At 45.4% G+C, this 21,421-nt stretch overlaps 1 protein-coding gene across 1 annotated transcript in view; it reads left to right on the top strand.

Moving 5' to 3' along the window:
* Positions 1-16,027, top strand: part of LOC141072980 (uncharacterized) — an 82,333-nt gene extending 66,306 nt beyond the window's left edge. Inside the window, 8 exon segments of the mRNA XM_073560246.1 lie at positions 2,813-2,913; positions 4,254-4,404; positions 4,534-4,713; positions 4,796-4,919; positions 5,002-5,099; positions 5,298-5,388; positions 12,476-13,231; positions 13,234-16,027. Coding sequence (XP_073416347.1) covers positions 2,813-2,913; positions 4,254-4,404; positions 4,534-4,713; positions 4,796-4,919; positions 5,002-5,099; positions 5,298-5,388; positions 12,476-13,231; positions 13,234-13,736 — 2,004 coding nt within the window. The 3' untranslated portion in view covers positions 13,737-16,027.
* The last annotated feature ends 5,394 nt before the right edge of the window (positions 16,028-21,421 follow it).

The raw sequence follows: 21,421 nt of genomic DNA, 5'->3' as shown, positions 1-21,421 counted from the left end.
ATGATCTTTATATGAACAGACTGAGGAGCTTAGAGATGAATAGCCACTGTGTGTAGAGCTTGCCTCAAATCTGCAGTAGAATTCATTTAACTCTGCTGCCAGACTTCTGCTGGGGTTCACTATAGTGGGGTGGCTTTTATAATTGGTGACCTCTCTTAATCCTCTCCATGCAGATCTAGTATCTTTTGATGAGAACCTTTCCTCCAGAATCTTTGCATACTCGTGTTTGGCTAACTTGATCTCTTTAGATAGCGAGTTCCTAAGTTTCTTGAATTCAGTAATATCGCCTGCTTTATAAGCCTCCTCTTTTCTCTTACGGATCAACCTGACTTTATTTGTAAACCACGGCTTGTTGTTTCCCCGAAAGTGGACAGATTTGGATGGAATAAACGTGTCTTCACAAAAACGGATATATGAGGACACTGCATCAACCCATTCATCCAGACCCGAGCATGTTTCCTGGAATACCTCCCAGTCCGTGCATTCAAAGCATGCTTGCAGTTGCAATTTTGCCTCCTCAGACCATGTCTTCTTTGTATAAACTGTAGGTTTGGATGTTTTCAACCTTTGCCTGTAGGCTGGAATTAAATGAATTAGACAATGATCTGAAAAGCCCACTGCTGCTCTCCTCACTGCCCTGTAGGCCCCTTTTAAGACAGTATAGCAGTGATCAAGCGTATTGTTCTCTCTCGTGAAGCAGTTTATATGTTGAGTAAATTTGGGGAGATCCAGGTTGAGTTTTCCTTTGTTAAAGTCCCCCATTACGATCACAAATGCTTCAGGAGATCCTTTCTCCCATTCTGATATTTTGCAAGCTAATTCACCAATAGCAGCTTTAACAGATGCTTGAGGGGGAATATATACTGCAACCAGAACCATAGATGAAAACTCTCTTGGTGCGTAAAATGGTCTACAATTGAGTGCAAGGTACTCTAGATCTGGAGAGCAACCTTTTCCCAGTATGTTAACATCACAGCACCAGCTAGTGTTGATGTAGAGACATACCCCACCCCCCCTTTGTTTACCTGAAGCTACACAATCACGGTCAGCTCTGTAGATAACAAAACCAGGTAGATCCAGACTACAATCAGGGATGGTGTCATTCAACCAGGTCTCAGTAAAACAAAGAGCAGCTGAATTGGCCATATCAGATCTCATGTTACAAAGTAAGTTCAGTTCCTCCATTTTGTTAGATAAGGAACGGACATTAGCCAAGTGGAGTGAAGGAAGAGCTGTTCTGAACCCTCTCCTCCGAAGGCGTGCCAGGACTCCTCCTCTCCTACCTCTCTTGCAGTACACCTCCACAGGTTTCACAGAAGTAATGGATTTTATGTACTCAATTGTTGAATTAGCAATCATGCTCCAAGAAGGGGAGTCCATGAGAAATTGCGGATGATTCCAGAATAATAAATCGTCCCTTGAAATCATAAGAGTAGGTTTACAGAGTGCAGTGGCCATGACTACACTCAGCTTGTAGCTATAAAGACTGAACAGTCACAGCTTAGCAGAGTTAAATGTACAACTTTCCATAAAGGGTGCTTCCAGCACTGCTGGGGGGGAGGGCATGGGTGCAACAAGACAGGGACATCAGGGGACACACTAACAGTCAGTCCAAACCTGCCCAGCTCACCCTTTCAGCTCCACCTGGATCACAAGATCTCCAGAACATCTCCAGCACCGCACACTCCACCAGCTTTCCTATCCCGGGATCATCTGCATGCTGGAAATGGGTACAAGGCAGGCAGCCAGCAGCTTCACTCTCCCAGCTGAATCCAGGCACGGAGCTCCACGAGGACAGAAAGACACCGGTCCCAGCTGATCGCAGTCTCCACACTACTCCCAGCTCTGCCGAATCCTGTAGCTACGCAATGGTGAGTGAACCAAAGGGAGAATTAACAATTAAATGGGGTAAAAAACTAAAAAACTCAGGAGCCTCATGCCAGAGCAGCCATCTCTCGGCGCTCCTCCTCCTCCACCCCCATACAGACTCTGCCCCATACAGACGCGCCTCTGCTCCGTACACCTCGCACACATGCGGCTCCGCTCCGTAGCCCTCGGTACACGAGTGGCTCCGCTCTGTACACGAGTGGCTCCACTCCGTACGCCTTGTACACACGCGGCTCTGCCCCATACACCTCATACACACACGGCTCCTCTCCGTACACCTCGTATACAAACAGCTCTGTTCTGTACACCTCGTACACACACGGCTCCGCTCCATATACCTCGAACACACATGGCTCCGCTCCATATACCTTATACACACGGCTCCGCTCCATATACCTCATACACACGCGGCTCCGCTCCGTACTCCTCTTACACACACGACTCTGCTCCGTGCACCTCATACACACACGGCTCCACTCCGTACACCTCGTACACACACGGCTCCACTACGTACACCTCATACACACGGCTCTGCTCCGTTCACCTCGTACACACACGGCTCTGCTCCGTACACCTCATACACACGGCTCTGCTCCGTACACCTCGTACACACACGGCTCCGCTCCGTACACCTCATACACACACGGCTCCGCTCCGTACACCTCGTACACACATGGCTCTGCTCCGTACACCTCGTACACGCGGCTCTGCTCCGTACACCTTGTACACACACGGCTCCGCTCCGAACACCTCGTACACACACGACTCCGCTCCGTACACCTCGTACACACACGGCTCTGCTACATATCCATCCTGTAAACCCCTCCTAACCCTACATATAAACTTCCCCTCATCCAGCACCATGACAACCAGCACAGCAGAGTCCTGCATACACTGAGGCCCCTGATCATGTGACCCCTGACTCCTCCCCTCCTGTGACCTCATCACAGGTCCTGTGCGCACAGAGCAGGCATATATGTGGAGTGCGGCTCTGTGGGTGGAGGCTCCACACCAGGACTGTAGCAGGTAAAGACCCCAATATCCACAGGTGTCCCTTCTAATTGGGGGGAAACTATCCCCTCTAATAATCCTCGGACAGTTCTGACAAACACGGGAAAGTGCCCCTTTATGGAGGGGACAGAAAGTCTGTTTAGTCACTTTAGCTTCATAGTATCAGCTCTAATCCAATGGTGAGAGAGCGATGTACCCCGAAGAGTCACAGATTGTGGGGTTGGTACAGAAATGTTATATTTAGGGGGTTTTGTGTTGTCTCCTTATAAGAATCACAATGGTTTTGTTCCTTTTCCGCTGATAGAAACAAACGACCCAACTATGAAAGACGGGAACCAAGGAGACATGTATTACTCTCCTAGTACGGGGCCTCCACATAGTATAATGTTCCCACAGTACGGGGCCTCTAGACACATAATGTTTTTCATGTAACATTTGGAGCCTATGGGAAAATGCCCCCAAAAGCCTCTTATCCAGAGATAAAATCACTGTACATGGAGACATTGGCCTCAGATATCTTCTGTCTTGTTCTTCTATAAAAGCCTCAAACTTCTGTGTGTGACTCAGACATGAGATCTAACGTGATAGAAGATTACAGTGCGGGGAAGACGGGAAACCTTCATATAGACGGCCGGTGGGGATGGAGTCAGTGACGGACTCTGGCCAAATATGTTTCTAGAGCCGTAGTAGAAGATGAAGATGTCGTCCTCATCATGAAGTAGTTATTTCTCCTGTCCCGTGTAATGAATATCTCCTGCAGTATTGCTAATGCCGATTCCAGTGTCGGGAAATGAGACGAGAATTAGCGTTATGGAAGATGAGTCTAAGGCCTGTTTCACAATTCAGTTTTTTGTCTTCAGTTGAAACCCGCCAAGCAATAAAAAAAAGGATCCGTTTCCGTTTTGCAACAAACAGATGTCACCGGACCGTTTTGTGGACGGAACCGCTTAAGTTGCAAAGGTCAGGAAATTTAAGGGAACCATTGTCTGGAAAAGGATAGACAGAACGACCATCAGTCAAAATCCGCCGCTAATGCAAGTCTATGGGGAAAAAAACGGATCCGCCAAAAAAGAGGCGGATCCGTTTTTTCTCTAAAACTGGCGTATTTTGACTGACGTAAAAAAACTGAAGTGTGAAACAGGCCTAAGAGAAACGTATTCAGCTGCCGACTCCGAGGGAGAAATTGCTTGCTGTCTGTGGCCTAAATATATAGGTTTTATTAGTAGATGTAAAGAAGAAAACTAAATACTGTAAAATAATAAATCTTCTCATATGTTTCCCTTATTATCTCCAGTAATTGTATTATTACACAGGAGTTTTATGATGTTACATCGGCTCATCTTCTTCTCATTCAGGTCTCTACAATATCGGATCCTCTCAGTGAAGATCTTCTATAGAAGAGAATTTTTCCTGATTTACCAATCAAAGATGGATATGGACAGAGACAAGATGGTGGAGAGGATATTACACCTCACCCTAGAGATCCTCTTCCGGCTTACTGGAGAGGTGAGAGATTCTGATGATGTCACATTACATCATTCTTATCTATGGGAATAACAGATGGACAGAACTGGAGAGGTGAGGACTCTGGAAATGTCTGTAGTGAGATTTATTAATGTGTCTCTCCATAACCAGGATTACACAGTAGTGAAGAAGACCTCTAGTGAGCGCTGTCAGGACCCTGTGTCTGAGGGATGGGGAAGATCCCTGAGCCCAATCGCTGGGCTTACACCTCACCCCCTGATACATGAGGACATCAATGACCAGAAGATCCTAGAACTCGCCTACAAGATGATTGAGCTGCTGACTGGAGAGGTGACACTGCTGGGAATGCTGGGATATTATACGGTAATCCTATGAAGGGATCGTGGGATAACGGTATCATTGTATGTGTCAGGTTCCTATAAGGTGTCAGGATGTCGCCGTCTATTTCTCCATGGAGGAGTGGGAGTATTTATCAGGGCACAAAGATCTGTACAAGGATGTCATGATGGAGGTTCCCCAGCCCCTCACATCACCAGGTAATAGACAGGACTAAATACACACGGCCTATATTATGTGTATGTAAAGAATGAATTCAGTCCCTGTATGTGTTAACTCTAGTTCAATCCAATAAGATGACAACACCAGAGAGATGTCTCCATCCTCTTCTTCCACGGGACTGTAAACAAGAAGATCCCAATGTTCCTCAGGATCATCAGGTAGATGGAGAGAAGGTGTCATGAGATCTCCCCTATGATGTGTAGACGGCTGTGAAGGTCTTGTGCTCAGTCTTGTTTTATCCACCAGTATTATATGTTTTATACTTGTGTAATGAGAACCGTGCAGATGGCAGGATTAGAGCTGATCATAGATGTGACTTCTCCATCTGTCTGTAACTTTTACAATATTTGTTTCAGGGTGAAGATCTGACCCATATTAATACTAAAGAGACATATGTGAGGGGTGATGAGTGGTGCAAGGAGGAGATTCCTACATATGACTATCCAGGTGAGTGGTGACCACTAAATACAAAGAAGTCACAGATTCTTCTCAGTCGCCAACTGTGGCTGCTTTATTGGTGGTGTAGTCCAGTCGTATCACAATCGTGTGATCACCATTTTGCCTCTAGACCACAATATTCTCCTCCATCCAAAACTGTTCAAATGACTTTGGGTATTAAAAGCCCTTTTCTGCAGTACTTACCACCTGGAGAATCCACCTTACCCCTGGAATTTGGAGACGCTGACCATTACCTGTCCAGATCTGTAAACTACAAAGCCATTTCTGAGGCGGCTGAGAGCTGATGTTTTAGCCTGGGGGATGCCAATATCCATGGCCCCTTCCGAGGCTATTAATATCAGCCGGCAGCTGTCTGCCTAGCCTTTGCGGGTTCGATTTTATAGGGGGACCCCATATCCATTTTTTCTGGGGTTCCCTGGTAAACTAGCCAGTAAAGGCTAAGCCAACAGCTGTGAGCTGATATTAATAACCTGGGATCCTTTGTCTATTGGCTCCGTCCCAGAATATTAACATCAGCTGTCGGCTTTCCCTCTGCTTGTTATGAAAATTATGCGGGAGCCAACACAATTTTTTTTTTTTAATTTTTTGGAAAATAAACAAACATTGCATTTCACACAGATTTCTGACAATTGTTTTTTGTTACAGCATATGTAGGTTAATTATGTTAATGCTCCTACATAGACTGGTGTGTGTGTGTCTTTATTTAATACTAGTTGAAGAGCCCGGCGCTGCCCGGGCATAGTAACTAACTGTGGTTATAGCAAATTATAATTATCCTCCATCCCATAGTCCCGTGCCCATATACCCATCATACATATCCACGATCCCATAGGCCCGTGCCCATATACCCATCATACATATTCGCCATCCCATAGTCGAGTGCCCTATATACCCATCACATATCCTTCATCTCATAGTCCCATGCCCATATACCCATCATACATATCCTCCATCCCATAGTCCCGTGCATATATAGCCATCATACATATCCTCCATCCCATAGTCCCGTGCCCATATACCCATCATACATATCCGCCATCCCATAGTCCCGTGCCCATATACCCGTCATGCATATCCTCCATCCCATAGTCGAGATTCCATATACCCATCATACATCCTTCATCTCATAGTCCCATGCCCATATACCCATCATACATATCCTCCATCCCATAGTCCCGTGCCAATATAACCATTATACATATCCTCCATCCCATAGTCCAGTGCCCATATACCCATCACACATCCTCCATCCCATAGTCCCGTGCCCATATACCCGTCATACATATCCTTCATCCCATAGTCCAGTGCCCATATACCCATCACACATCCTCCATCCCATAGTCAACCATTATAACATCAAAATGAGCGGCGGCAGGTCTTGCAACCTATGGCGACATCAGCATCACCATGGCAACCTTTATGACATCATAATGAGGGGCGGGTCCTGATGCGCAGACACTTTTTCCCCAGTATGTAGATAGGGGCAAAATTGTTTGGTGAATTGGAACGCGCGGGGTTAAATTTATGCCTCACAACATAGCTGAGGACGCTCTCGGGGTCCAGACGTGTGACTGTGCCAAATTTTGTGGCTGTAGCTGCGACAGTGCAGATGCCTATCCCGGACATATACACACACACACACACACACACACACTTTGAGCTTTATTAGATTAATAAGGGTATTTGGCTTTAAAGGTTGACATCACAATTATTTTTTTTAATAGATCTTTATTTAGCTCTATGGTTTTCCAAAAACGCATAAAAAAACGCCCTTATTGTCAGCTGCATTTTTCTGCCAAGAGATGCAGAAACCTTGCAGAAATTTCTGCACGCAAATATACGCAACATGCGCACACAGCCTAATAAATAGTTCTATCTAAAAGTATATTTCTTATTGAAATTGTGATAGAAAATATTGGCCTTTATGATTGTTTATATTGCTAAACACCGAGACCCATACTCTAATTACCACAAAGAGGTTTTACCATTAATTACTCATTTTTGTTTTTTTTAATACTGAAAAAGACAGCTTGATTATTTCGGTAGATGTGCTATTGTCTATAGTCACAGTTTTGCACATTATCCTTTAACTTCTTTAACCCTCTACATCTGGACTTATACGCAGACCCCTAGGCTTGAGCCATATTGATACTTGCTTTTCTGTAGTATGAGATGGCAAGAAGAATAGTCAGGTAGTCTGGCTACAACCGGGAGGGCAGAGAAAAAGCAACATCAGAAGTCGCAAGAGTAGTCAGTAAACAGGCCGGGGTCACAACAGGAAACAAATACACAGTATAGAGGACTGAATCAGAGGAGAACAAGGCTGTATCTCGCAGCTTCCGGCAATATGCTTCAAGCTTTAGTAGGGTGAGGTGTTCTCCAGTTGGCTGAAATAGGGAGCAGATTACTCTAGCTGGACAGCACACACACCCAAACTACCAGAATGGATGGTACCCCTGCCAGAATGGATGGTATCACAGGTCGCAGGCACCTTAATCATAGTGGCTGGACAGAGTCTGCGCCCCCCCCCCCCCCCCAGAGCTTCTGGTTCTGATGTCTCCTCCAATACCAGCACCACCTACAGAATAAATAAGCAGCCGTCATAGGGGCAGATCCCAGAGAAGATGGGACACCGCATTTGTAGAAGCCCGTAATATGACAAAATGACAGAAAACCAGTGCAGTAGAAATCCCCATAAAGTTACTCCATTTTGGACAGTTTAAACCTCAGTGAATTAATCTATAGGAGCAGTGACAATTTTGACTCCACAGCCACTTTCCGGTAATTAGCTCGCAGTGGATGTTGGAGAGTGAAAATTGAAAATATACCATTTTCTTACCCAACAAATAGTGCCCAGATTGGGCTCTAGAAGACACGCGCACCATAAATTAAGTGGGTTCTTCTCACTATAGTAATGACAAATACAGGATGCTAAATGTGGTTTGGGCACACTGCAAGACTCAGAAGTGAGGCGGAAATTTGACTTTGGGAGAGCGGTGTCACGACTACGATCGCGGACGCGGCTGTGCCGGCGCCTCCACGTCGACCAACCACGCCGACGTGGGGCGAGAGTCCCAGGTGGGGACGGAATGTGGACCCACTGGACCACTGTGGGGGACCCTGGCCTTCTCAGACTAGGGAAGGGTAACGACCGGGGTCTGTGGCAGCTGAGCATGTGGACGAGGAGGCAGAACAACATGACACCGCACAACTTCAGGTTTGAAGAACATAAAGTTTACTTGAAGACAAACACAGTACATAAACAGAATATAATGCCAAGTTCCCGATTCCGCATGTCAGGGAAGGGTACTTGTCTCAGCTCAGCATAACAAACGAAGGCAGGAGGACATCATGGGTTGATGCAGTCCAGGGTTGTCTGGCACGGGCATACTAGGCTGGCCTCTCTCAGGCCTCAGGCGTAGCACAGGCTCAGCAGGAGAACATCAGACACCGACCTCAGACAGACTTCAGACGATGGCAGGGGTCATCACGGGTTGATGCAGTCCAGGGTCATCTGGCATGGGCATATCAGGATGGCCTCTCAGGCCTAAGGCATAGCACTGGCTCAGCAGGAGAACATCAGAAACACACCCAGGGCAGACATCAGATGATGGCAGGCGTCATCAGGGGTTGATGCAGTGCAGGATCCTTTGGCATGGGCAAACTAGGACGGCCTCTCTCTCAGACCTCAGGCGTAGCACAGGCTCAGCAGGAGAGCATCAGACACCAATCCCAGAAGGACGTTATCACGGGGTGGACTTCAGGGAATTGGCGGAACATCGGGACATAGGCAGGGCATCAGGAACACGGACTAGGCATCAGGAACACGGACTGAACATCAGGAACACGGACTGGACATCAGGAACACAGACCTCAGATAGAACATCAGTACACTGGCATCGGACTCCGGACATTTGGCGGGGAACATCAGGCACAGCACATCTGGAAGAGGTCGTCAGACACCGGACATCAGGCCGTGGTCATCAGGCTCCAGAAGAGTGGCCACGGTCATCAGGCTCTGGACATCTGGCAGCGACCTAGAAAGGAACTCCAGAGGTCTGGTGCAAACCCTGCCGGGTTGGACTGGAATTGCACCGAATAACCAGCTGAGCACAGAGTAGCAGAAACTCAGCAGATACCCCGGACTTCTACTTCCAAGATGAACCCAGGTTAAATCACAGCAAGTCAGGTAGCAAAGAGTCACAGTCACTGGGCACAGGGTTCAAGACACGGAAGGACCTCAGGAACATCACACAGAGGACACAGTTCAGACAGGGTCAGGTAAAGGAGCAGGTCCGGGATTCAGGAAACCAGACACAACATAGACGGGCCTGGATATGCAGCCTCCAGGAAGGACGAGCTGGGTATTTCTGCCCACAGAGCAGGCGGAGAAACAAGACACAATTCAGACAGGGTCAGGTGCAGGAACAGATTCAGGATCAAGGATTCAAGAAACAAGACACTACATGGACAGGCCTGGATATACAGCCTCCAGGAAAGGCGATCTGGGTATTTTGCCCCCCAGAGCAGGCGGAGATACAAGACATAGTTCACACAGGGACAAAGAGCAACAGCTCCGCCAGAACTGATCAGAATCAGAGCAGGAGCTGAACACATAAACTGTTAAGTAACTCAATGTGAAGCTCTGGCAATGCCCCACAGGGCAGGGAACTTTTATATAGCAGCTGCCTCACAGCGATAGGCTGGGGCAGCATTTGTAGCACACACTCATTCCTCATAAAAGCAGGGGAGGTGTGGCCGCGCACACCATTAGCCAAACCAGACAGAAATCAGCAATGCAAAGGACACCTGGCGAGTGCTGCAAGCCTGAACACACGTGGTATGCCATACACAATGTAGAGGACCTATAAACCCACGATACCTTTCCACAGCAGCAGCCAGGGACCGCACCAGCAGGTGGTCATGCAGAGTAGCGGAGCCACGCATTCATGTACGGCTACGCAGCGGAGCAGGGAACTGAGCAGCATCCATAAAGGTAACAGACAACATTATCCCTGCTAATTAGGGGGAAAGGAGCAAAGGGTTATTGCAGAGACATGCAGAGTAACACCGGGGAAGCAAAGTACAAACACACCGGCACTACAAGCGGTTTATGGAAGCCATGTTGCTTTTCAAGCCACTAATACGATACGATAAGATACGATACACTTTATTGATCCCAAGGAAAATTATGGTATCACAGCAGCGTTACAACAGCATTACAAACAAAACATTAAGAACAGCATTACATAGAGTAATTACTAGACACAGGTCTTGCACATGACTAACCACAATACGTAACAAGCAAAGGTACACAAGTTTCTGATCATTTCTCTTAGTGCGCCAGCCCTAGGTTGTAGCCATCTTTCACCCTTAGTGAATTGTTATACATCCCCATAGCAGTAGGCACAAACGATTTCCTAAATTTCTCCTTCTTGCACCTTAGTAGGATTAGACGGCTGCTGAATGTGCTCTTCTGATTCAAGAACAGCTCGTATAGTGGGTGTGTATTGTGCATTATAGCCCTACACTTCTTCTGAATTCTATCTTCCACTACCTCCTCAAAAGAGTCAAGATGGAGGCCAACAGCCGCGCTTGCCTTCTTGATAAGTTTGTTGAGCTTATTAGCGTCAGCTGCTCGCACACCACTGCCCCAGCAAATGATAGCAAAAAAGATGGTGCTTGCTACCACGGACTGGTAGAACATTTCCAGCATTTTACTGCACACATTGAATGACCTGAGCTTCCGCAGAAAGTACAGTCTGCTCATTCCCTTCTTGTGAACCTTCTCTGTATGACACCTCCAATCGAGTTTACTGTCGTGGTGAACCCCCAAATATATGTAGCTCTCAATCATCTCCACCTCCTGGCCAGCAATAGTGATCGGTAAGTACTCCTCCTTTTTGCTTCTATAACTCACCATCTCCTTGGTTTTCTTTACATTTAGTTCTAGACAGTTAGCCTGGCACCAATCTACAAAGTCAGAAACCACCCTTCTATATTCCTCCTCACCCTGGTCCCCCACAATTCCCCCTACAATCACTGAGTCATCTGAGAATTTTTGGAGGTGACAGAAATCGGATTTATACTGAAAGTCAGCTGTATACAATGTGAAGAAGAAGAAGGGAGACGGCACTGTACCCTGAGGAGCTCCCACACTGCTCCGTACACTGCCAGATACCACCTCCCCCATCCTTACAAACTGTGGCCTGTCCGTCAGGTAGTTGCGTATCCAGTTCACCATCCCCTCATCTACCGCCTTATCAGTCAACTTATTTCATAATAAGAGCGGCTGTAAGGTATTGAGGGCACTAGAGAAGTCAAAGAACATGGCGCGCACTGCAGTTCCCTCTTTGTCCAAGAATGAATGTACTGTATGTAGCAGAGACACTACAGCATCATCCACCCCCCCAATCTCTGCTGGTATGCAAACTGCAGGGGGTCAGTGTAGGCCCTCACCCTCGGGCACAATACTGGATGATAATACTGGAGATAATACTGGCAGCCCATTGCAGCAGCAGCTACTCTGTTTGTTTGTTTCTGTTGGACTTTCTTTCGGACCCTAGGAACTTTGATGGACCCCTAACGTTAACCTTGGATTAATGGATGTTTTACACCCTGTTGATTGCACTGTGTATATTTTATACGTTGCGGATCGCACTGTTCCTGCATGACGGACCATTGAGGGAAGGTGCCCTGGCACACGCAGCTCTGTATCGGCACCCAGATCTGCCACTACTAATAATGTAGAAACCTCCGTTTCTCCATTGAAAGATGATGGACCTGAGTGGGGACATGTTTTTTGCAAAATGAATTGAATTTTTCATTGGTATTATTTTTGTCTACATAATATTGTTTGGTGGCTTTTTATTCCATATTTGAGAGGCAGAATGAACCAACACCACGCTCCACTGGTTCATGCCATGAAGTTTTCTATTACACTGTGAACTTTTTTGGTGAATAATTAAATTTTTTTTTACATAACTTGCCATTTTTAATAACAGTTTAAGTAGAAATGTTTAAAAATATTAAGTTTGAGGCTATTTCATTGAAAAATAATTGGTTTTATTCTTAGCAGATGACTGTACCAGGAGATCAGAAGGACAGCTGACATCTTCAATTTTTAAATCAGATGATCTTGAGATCACACAGGATACAACTGAAGTGATTGCCATTACTCCAGATAAACAATCATCCCTTCACAGCAAAGATCTCTCATCTGATTCTTTGATACAGGTCCTGTCTTCTGATTCATTACTGACTACTAAGGAAAAGCAAAGTCACAAAATAAGCATTAAAAAACAAACTGCTCCTAAATCAAAGAAGCCATTTTCACCTTCAGAATATGGAAATATCTTTCCACTTGAAAAGCTTTTTCTTAAAAATCAAACAATTCACTTAGCAGAGCACAGATTTTCTTGTTCAAAGTGTGGGAAATGTTTTAACCAGAAATCAGTTTTTCTTTTACACCAGAGAATTCACACAGGGGAAAAGCCTTTTTCTTGTTCCGAATGTGGGAAATGTTTTAACCAGAAATCACATCTTGTTATGCACCAAAGCAGTCACACAGGGGAGAAGCCTTTTTCCTGTTCAGAATGTGGGAAATGTTTTAACCAGAAATCAGATTTGTTTAAGCACCAGAGAATTCACACAGGGGAGAAGCCTTTTTCCTGTTCAGAATGTGGGAAATGTTTTATCCAGAAATCACATCTTGTTATACACCAAAGAACTCACACAGAGAAGCCTTTTTCCTGTTCAAAATGTGGGAAATGTTTTAACCAGAAATCAGATTTTGTTTTACACCAGAGAATTCACACAGGGGAAAAGCCTTTTCTTGTTCCGAATGTGGGAAAAGCTTTAACAATAGCTCAAGTTTGGTTAGGCACCAAAGAAGTCACTCAGGAGTGAAGCCTTTTTCATGTTCAGAATGTGGGAAATGTTTTAACCAGAAATCAGATTTGTTTAAGCACCAGAGAATTCACACAGGGGAGAAGCCTTTTTCATGTTTAGAATGTGGGAAATGTTTTAACCAGAAATCACATCTTGTTATGCACCAAAGCAGGCACACAGGGGCGAAGCCTTTTTCCTGTTCAGAATGTGGGAAATGTTTTAACCAGAAATCAGATTTGCTTAAGCACCAGAGAATTCACACAAGGGAGAAGCCTTTTTCATGTTCATAATGTGGGAAATATTTTAACCAGAAAGATCATCTTAATTACCACCAGAGAACTCACACAGGGGAGAAGTTTTTTCATGTTCTTAATGTGGGAAATATTTTAAACAAAAATGGTATTTTCTTAAAGGGATTGTCATCATATTTGACCTTGTTAAAATAAAAAAATCATTTTCACCTTCGGTGCCGGTGCTGTTCCAGTGGTATCGTCACTCGCATTCCTGGGGCTCATATGAGGTTGTTGCATCACACAAGCCCTGTGCCCAATCAGCCCCAGCTTCACTGTCCCTTCCCTTAGACATAGTGAACATCAACCGGAAACCAGGGCTGTGATTTCACTTTGACTTCCTCTTATTGTTCGATTTGTCTGAATGTGAGAATAATGAAGGTAGCGCTAATTGGACGCAATGCTCATAACAACCTGATCCCTCAAATGTATGTGCTGATACCGCTGGAACCGTACCAGCATGCAAGGTTAATAGAAGTGTTTTTATTTAAACAGGACCAAATATGAGAAATGAGAAGTCAAAATCCCACACAGAGGAGAATACATTATCTTACCTAGAGTGTGAAAAATGAATTACTGGAAAATAGTATTTTGTTGACCATCAAAAGTAACTCAAACTATACTGTATATGTTGTTGACAAATTGTTCGAAAACATATAACAGACAGACGTATAATTGAATGAGAAAGGGAAATTACTTTAGAACTTACCAGATTTCTTGGACTGTAAGACACCCTTTTTTATTAGAACATTTTTATTAAGAAAATTACACAATAAAGTTTTTACAAAGAGACATCAGCAGAACAAAGATATTTTGAATATTACATGGTATCATATATTACAGTCATGGCCAAAAGTTTTGAGAATGACACAAATATATTTTCACATGATCTGCTGGCCTCTGGTTTTTATGTGTGTTTGTCAGATGTTTTTATCACATACAGAAATATAAAAGCAATCATATTATGAGTAGCAAAAGGTTATATTGACAGTTAGAATGAGTTAATGCAGCAAGTCAATATTTGCAGTGTTGACCCTTCTTCTTCAGGACCTCAGCAATTCTCCCTGGCATGCTCTCAATCAACTTGTGGATCAAATCCTGACTTATAGCGGTCCAGTCTTGCAAAATCAATGCTTTTATTTTGTCTGAATTTGAAGGTTTTTGTTTGTCCACCCGTCTCTTGATGATTGACCACAAGTTCTCAATGGGATTAAGATCTGGGGAGTTTCCAGGCCATGGTCCCAGAATTTCTATGTTTTGTTCCCTGAGCCATTTAGTTATCACCTTTGCTTTATGGCAAGGTGCTCCATCATGTTGAAAAAGGCATTGTTGATCGCCAAACTGCTCTTGGACGGTTGGGAGAAGTTGCTCTTGGAGGACATTCTGGTACCATTCTTTATTCATGGCTGTGTTTTTAGGCAAGACTTAGAGAGAGCCCATTCCCTTGGCTGAGAAGCAACCCGACACATGAATGGTTTCAGGATGCTTGACAGTTGGCATGAGACAAGACTGGTGGTAGCGCTCACCTGGTCTTCTCCGAATAAGCCGTTTTCCAGATGTCCCAAACAATCGAAAAGGGGATTCATCAGAGAAAATGACTTTACCCCAGTCATCAGCAGTCCACTCCCTGTACCTCTTGCAGAGTATCAGTCTGTCCATGATGTTTTTCCTGGAGAGAAGTGACTTCTTTGCTGCCCTCCTTGAGACCAGGCATTGCTCCAAGAGTCTCCGCCTCACAGTGCGTGCAGATGCACTCACACCTGCCTGCTGCCATTCCTGAGCAAGCTCTGCACTGCTGGTAGCCCGATCCCGCAGCTGAAACACTTTTAAGAGACGGTCCTGGCGCTTGCTGGTCTTTCTTGGGCGCCCTGGAGCCTTTTTGGCAACAAGGGAACCTCTCTCCTTGAAATTCTTGATGATGCGATAGATTGTTGACTGAGGTGCAATCTTTCTAGCTGCGATACTCTTCCCTGTTAGGCCATTTTTGTGCAGTGCAATGATGACTGCACGTATTTCTTTAGAGATAACCATGGTTAACAGAAGAGAAACAATGATGCCAAGCACCATCCTCCTTTTAAAGTGTCCAGTGGTGTCATTCTTAATCATGACAGATTGATCTCCATCCCTGTCCTCATCAACACCCACACCAGTGTTAATGGAGCAATCACTGAAACGATGTTAGCTCGTCCTTTTAAGGCAGGGCTGCAATGATGTTGAAATGTGTTTTGGGGGATAAAGTTAATTTTCTAGGCAAATATTGACTTTGCAAGTAATTGCTGTTAAGCTGATCACTCTTTATAACATTCTAGAGTAAATGCAAATTGCCATTAGAAAAAATGAAGCAGTAGACTTTCTAAAAATTAATATTTGTGTCATTCTCAAAACTTTTGGCCATGACTGTATTGTTATACATAAAATACAATAAAGTTGCTATCTTCTTCCAAGGATTCAATTTTTTTCATTAAAACTAATACATCCCCCTCCCCCGATAATACTCCAGAGAAATCTGTATTCATATTATTATTGTTTTGTGATGTGTACAGGGCCGTATGTCACGATACTAGTGGATACAACTGGACACCAGTGGCTAGGTCAAAGAGACTGCAGACACAATGGGTAGCGCAAGCAATATTGTATTTGTGATCTGAATGCAATATAGCATATAAGTCCAGATAAATGTTCAGTCAATCTGATAAACGGTAATAGCAGAGCTGATACTCTGCGACACAGCATGCAAAGTCACTGAGCAATGAGGGCACAAGACACAGACTCTAGCAGGGTGGAGGAACACACTAGCTGGCTGGAGTTCTTACTTCACCGCAGGTGTAGTCAGGCAGAGGTTCCTGAAGTCAAGTGTTCAGCAATCACTCGGTCAGCAGGCAGGGATCCAGACGTGCAGGTTGGCAGAGGACTCCGCCGTTAAGAGAGGACCAACAGGGATAGTAAGTCCAGGCTTGGGGCTGCAGAGGCACAAAGTCCAATACATAATACACAAGCAATGAATCAGAGCAGGTGCTGGCTTTATATACAGCTTTGGCGGAAGCAAGATGGCCGACGTGGAAACATCAAGATCCATGTTAACTAAGGGCAAGTCTAAGGGCAAGAGAAACAGATTCCAGGACTAGATACTGACATTACTCCCACCTCAAGAACGGCCTCCGGACGACCCTAGACCAGGCTTGCCAGGGTACCTTTGATGGAACTGCTCAATCAGTCGGGAGGCGTTAATATTATCCACGGGTTCCCAGGAATTCTCCTCTGAGGAATAGCCTTGCCATTTAATCAAATACTGCAGTCGATTTCTGTAGATTCTTGAATCCAGAATCCTCTCAACGATGAACTGCTCTTGACCATCCACAAGAACGGGATCGGGAGGAGGAGATGAATGTCCTGGAAAAGGATTTGGTACTACAGTCTTTAGTAGGGAAGTATGAAAGACAGGATGTATCTTCAGTGTTCTTGGGAGTTTTAAGCGACATGCAACAGCACCTACCAGACCACTGATCCTATAAGGACCAATGTACTTCTGTCCCAACTTAGGGGAAGGGATCTTCATCTTTAAATTCTTCGTAGATAACCAGACTAAATCTCCTACCTTAAATGTTGGTGTTGGTTTGCGAAATCTGTCAGCTGCATTCTTGTACCTCTCTTGTGCGGAACCCAAAGTCTCTTTCAGAAGTTCAAGGTTCTGTTGAAGTGAAGAGATCCTGTCGGCAACTGCTGGTAAAGATGTATCTACCGGTAATCTGGGAAGAATGCTAGGGTGATATCCCAGGTTAGCGTAGAATGGAGACTGTTTGGTGGAGGCACTCTGGGAGTTGTTATAAGAGAATTCGGCCAAGGGGAGTAGCCTTACCCAATCATCTTGCAAATGGCAAACGTAGCAGCGAAGGTATTGCTCTAGTGTTTGGTTGGTACATTCTGTCTGCCCGTTGGACTGTGGGTGGAAAGCAGAAGATAAGTTAACTTCTATGCCTAATGCTGAACAAAAGCTTCGCCAAAACTTTGAAGTAAATTGAACTCCACGGTCAGAAACAACTTCATCCAGAACCCTGTGCAGGCGAAAGATGTTCTGGATAATAAGGTCAGCAGTGTCCTTCGCAGAGGGTAAACCGGAACAAGGAATGAAATGGGCCGCCTTGGTCAGGCGATCGACCACCACCAAAATCACACTCTTTCCCTCAGAAAGGGGCAGTTCTACAATAAAGTCCATAGAAATGGATCCCCACGGGCAAGACGGCACCGGCAAAGGCTGTAACAGACCAGTAGGGGAGGCACGTGGAACCTTGAATTTGGCACATACCTCACAAGATGAAACGTACTTCTGGACATCCTTCCGAAAACCTGGCCACCAGAAGAAGCGAGATAAGAATTCATGAGTCTTCTGAATTCCTCTATGCCCTGCAACCTTGGAATCATGAACCAATCTCAACACTCTTAACCTCACGGCTTCAGGAATGTAGAGGCGCCGTTCCCGGGTCCAAACTCCATTCCTAAAAAGAAGGCTTACCTCATCAGATGGCTGAGACAGGAAAAGATCAGAGTTGTAAGCTTCTTTGATGACCTGCAGCAAATCTTGATTCTGAATGACTCCTACAAAATTGCAATCAGAAAGTATGGTCTTAGGTGGAGCATCTGGAACAGCGTCAGTGGAGAACATCCGGGATAGAGCATCTGCTTTCCATTGCGAGAACCTGGTCTATAAGAGATTGTAAAATTGAATTGATTAAGGAAAAGACTCCAGCGGGCCTGCCGTGGGGTCAGGCATCTTGCTGACCTGATGAACTCAAGCTTGCGGTGATCCGTGAGGACCACGATCGGCTGTGAGGCTCCTTGCAGAAGATGTCTCCACTCCTTGAAGGCGGCGATGATAGCCAGTAATTCTTTATTTCCTACATCGTAGTTCTTTTCGGCAGGAGACAGTCGCTTGGAAAGAAAAGCACAAGGATGAAGTAAATTCTTCTCACCTGTTCTTTGGGACAGTATAGCCCCGGTGGCACAGTTTGAGGCATCCACTTCAATAATGAAGGCGAGTTCCGGGTCAGGGTGGATCAGTACTGGTGCTGACGTGAACTCGGTCTTGAGCCGAGAGAATGCTTCTTGGGCTTGAAGTGACCAAATAAATGCTGTCTTCTTCTGTGTCAACCGGGTGATGGGCGAGACGATGTCAGAGAAGTTCTTGATGAAACGTCTGTAGAAGTTAGCAAACCCGATGAAACGTTGGACCTCTTTGATGTTCTTGGGGATTGGCCACTCCTGAATCGCCTTGATCTTGCTGTTATCCATACTCAGACCCTGTGGAGAAATTACATAACCTAAGAATTGGATCTCCGACTTGTGAAATTCGCATTTCCCCAGCTTGATGTACAGCTGGTGTTCCCTCAACCGCTGCAAGACAGTCTTGACGTGTTGCTGATGTTCCTCCATGGAGCTAGAAAAAATCAGAATGTCATCCAAATAGATTACGACAAAAATATCAAGAATGTCTCTGAAAATATCATTTACGAGATGTTGGAACGTTGCTGGGGCATTGCAAAGTCCAAATGGCATGACCAAATACTCAAAGTGTCCATATCGAGACCTAAATGCTGTTTTCCATTCGTCTCCAGGTCGTATACGGACTAGATTGTATGCCCCGCGTAGGTCCAATTTTGAAAAGACCTTGGCCTGACGAACTCTCTCGAGAAGCTCCGGAATTAATGGCAGGGGGTAGCGGTTCTTGATGGTTATAATTTCCCGGTAATCAACACAGGGTCTGAGGGATCCATCCTTCTTTTTAACGAAAAAGATGGGTGCACCGGCTGGAGAGGATGAGGGGCGTATAAACCCCTTGGACAGGTTCTCGTCGATATATTCTTTGAGAGTCTTGAGCTCAGGACCGGACAATGGATAAATATTACCAAAAGGAATGGTAGCAGCAGGCAGAAGCTCGATTGGGCAGTCATAAGAGCGGTGTGGTGGTAATTTATCTGCATTCTTTTTATCGCACACGTCCGAAAATTCTTTATAAACTGCCGGTAACTCTAGGTCCGATGGTGGGTTGGCCGGAGATGAATCAGTCGATTTCTCAGAAGTTACCTCTTTAGCTGGGAAGCGCAATCTCTTAGTCTCCCAGTCAATGAGGGGATTTTGAGCCTGCAACCAGGGTAAACCCAAGATAATAGGGAAATGTGGAGAGGAAATCAGAAGGAAGGGCAATTTCTCCTGGTGATCATCTCCCATGAGGACCTTCAGTGGTTCAGTCTGCTGGTCTACGGGCCCCGAGGTCAAAGGGGACCCATCCACAGTCTCCATCAGAATTGAAGACACTATTCTCTGTGATCGGATTCCATATTCCTTAGCAAAAGAAGTGTCCATGAAGTTACCGCTAGCCCCAGAGTCTATCATGGCAGAACTGTTCACCCAACGGGAGTCAATCCAGATCTTGATAAGAAGGTAACAATGTGAATCTTTTTTCTTATTGCAAGGGTAAGAAACTGCAGAAGATAGAATAACAGCATTAATGGGTAGTATCGTTTCGGATGTAACAGAGTTCATATCTGAAAAGTCATAATCAGGAGCGGTTGCTGCAATTTCGGGTGGCCCTGATTCGGAAGTCATGGAGTATGATTCAGAGAAGTCACGTTCTACCACGGCTGCGGTTGTTCTGCGAGAACGATTGGGGCAGTTGATAATAAAATGTCCTGACTTCCCACAGTAAAAACATAAATTCTCCTTGAAGCGAAATTCCTTCCGTTCGTCACTTACTCGACTTCGTAGGGAATTTACCTGCATCGGCTCAGGTGCGGACTCCTGAGGACTTGGGTCCGGAATCTCCTTAGGAAGGAAAGGAAGAAGCGATTTATTGCTGCGGTTCATCTCATACCACCTTTCTAGTTTTCGTTCGGAGATGCGAGCGTCTAGGCGAATACAGTGATTGATGAAATCACCTAGAGCAGTGGGAGCCTCCGCACGTGCAAGCTCGTCCTTGATAGAACTGGACAACCCCTTCTTAAATATAGAGTACTTCGCTGCACTATTCCAGGTGGTGTCCTGAGCCCACCTTCTAAAATCCATAGCATACTCAGTCACTGGGCGTTTACCTTGACGCAACTTCAACAGGGCCGTCTCAGCTGTAAGGCCACGGTTCGGATCGTCAAACATCTGCCCCATGGCGGCGATAAACATATTGAAGTCATTCAGACATGCATCCTGTGATTCTATCAGAGGGTTTGCCCAGGCAAGGGCCTTATTAGTCAGCAACATGATGATAGTCAATACTTTGGATCGGTCTGTAGGAAACTGGGTGACATGTGCAGCAAAGTATAAACGACACTGGTTCAGAAACCCACGGTACTTGTCTCGGTCGCCACCAAACCTAAATGGCGGTAGTTTCGGGATGGTAGGAACAGAAGCCTGAGATTGTGCCTCCAGAGCTGCAACTCGGCCACGCAATTCCTGAAGGGTCTGACTGAGCACTTGCATATCATATTTAGTCTGCCCCTCTAGGCCTTCTATTCTGCTCTTCCATGTCTGCACTTCAGCGTGTACAGTGGCAGTGATATTATTTAGCTTCTTAACACGCACTTCTAAAGTCTCTGACCCAGCGGCATCCATTTTTTAGGGCTTGTGTATCCTGTCACGATACTTGTGGATACAACTGGACACCAGTGGCTAGGTCAAAGAGACTGCAGACACAATGGGTAGTGCAAGCAATATTGTATTTGTGATCTGAATGCAATATAGCATATAAGTCCAGATAAATGTTCAGTCAATCTGATAAACGGTAATAGCAGAGCTGATACTCTGCGACACAGCATGCAAAGTCACTGAGCAATGAGGGCACAAGACACAGACTCTTG

This window comes from Dendrobates tinctorius, unplaced genomic scaffold (assembly GCF_039654945.1).
Source record: "Dendrobates tinctorius isolate UK_male_01 unplaced genomic scaffold, ASM3965494v1 ptg000294l, whole genome shotgun sequence".
NCBI classification, from domain to species: domain Eukaryota; kingdom Metazoa; phylum Chordata; class Amphibia; order Anura; family Dendrobatidae; genus Dendrobates; species Dendrobates tinctorius.
This window is presented reverse-complemented; position numbering and strand designations above follow the sequence as displayed.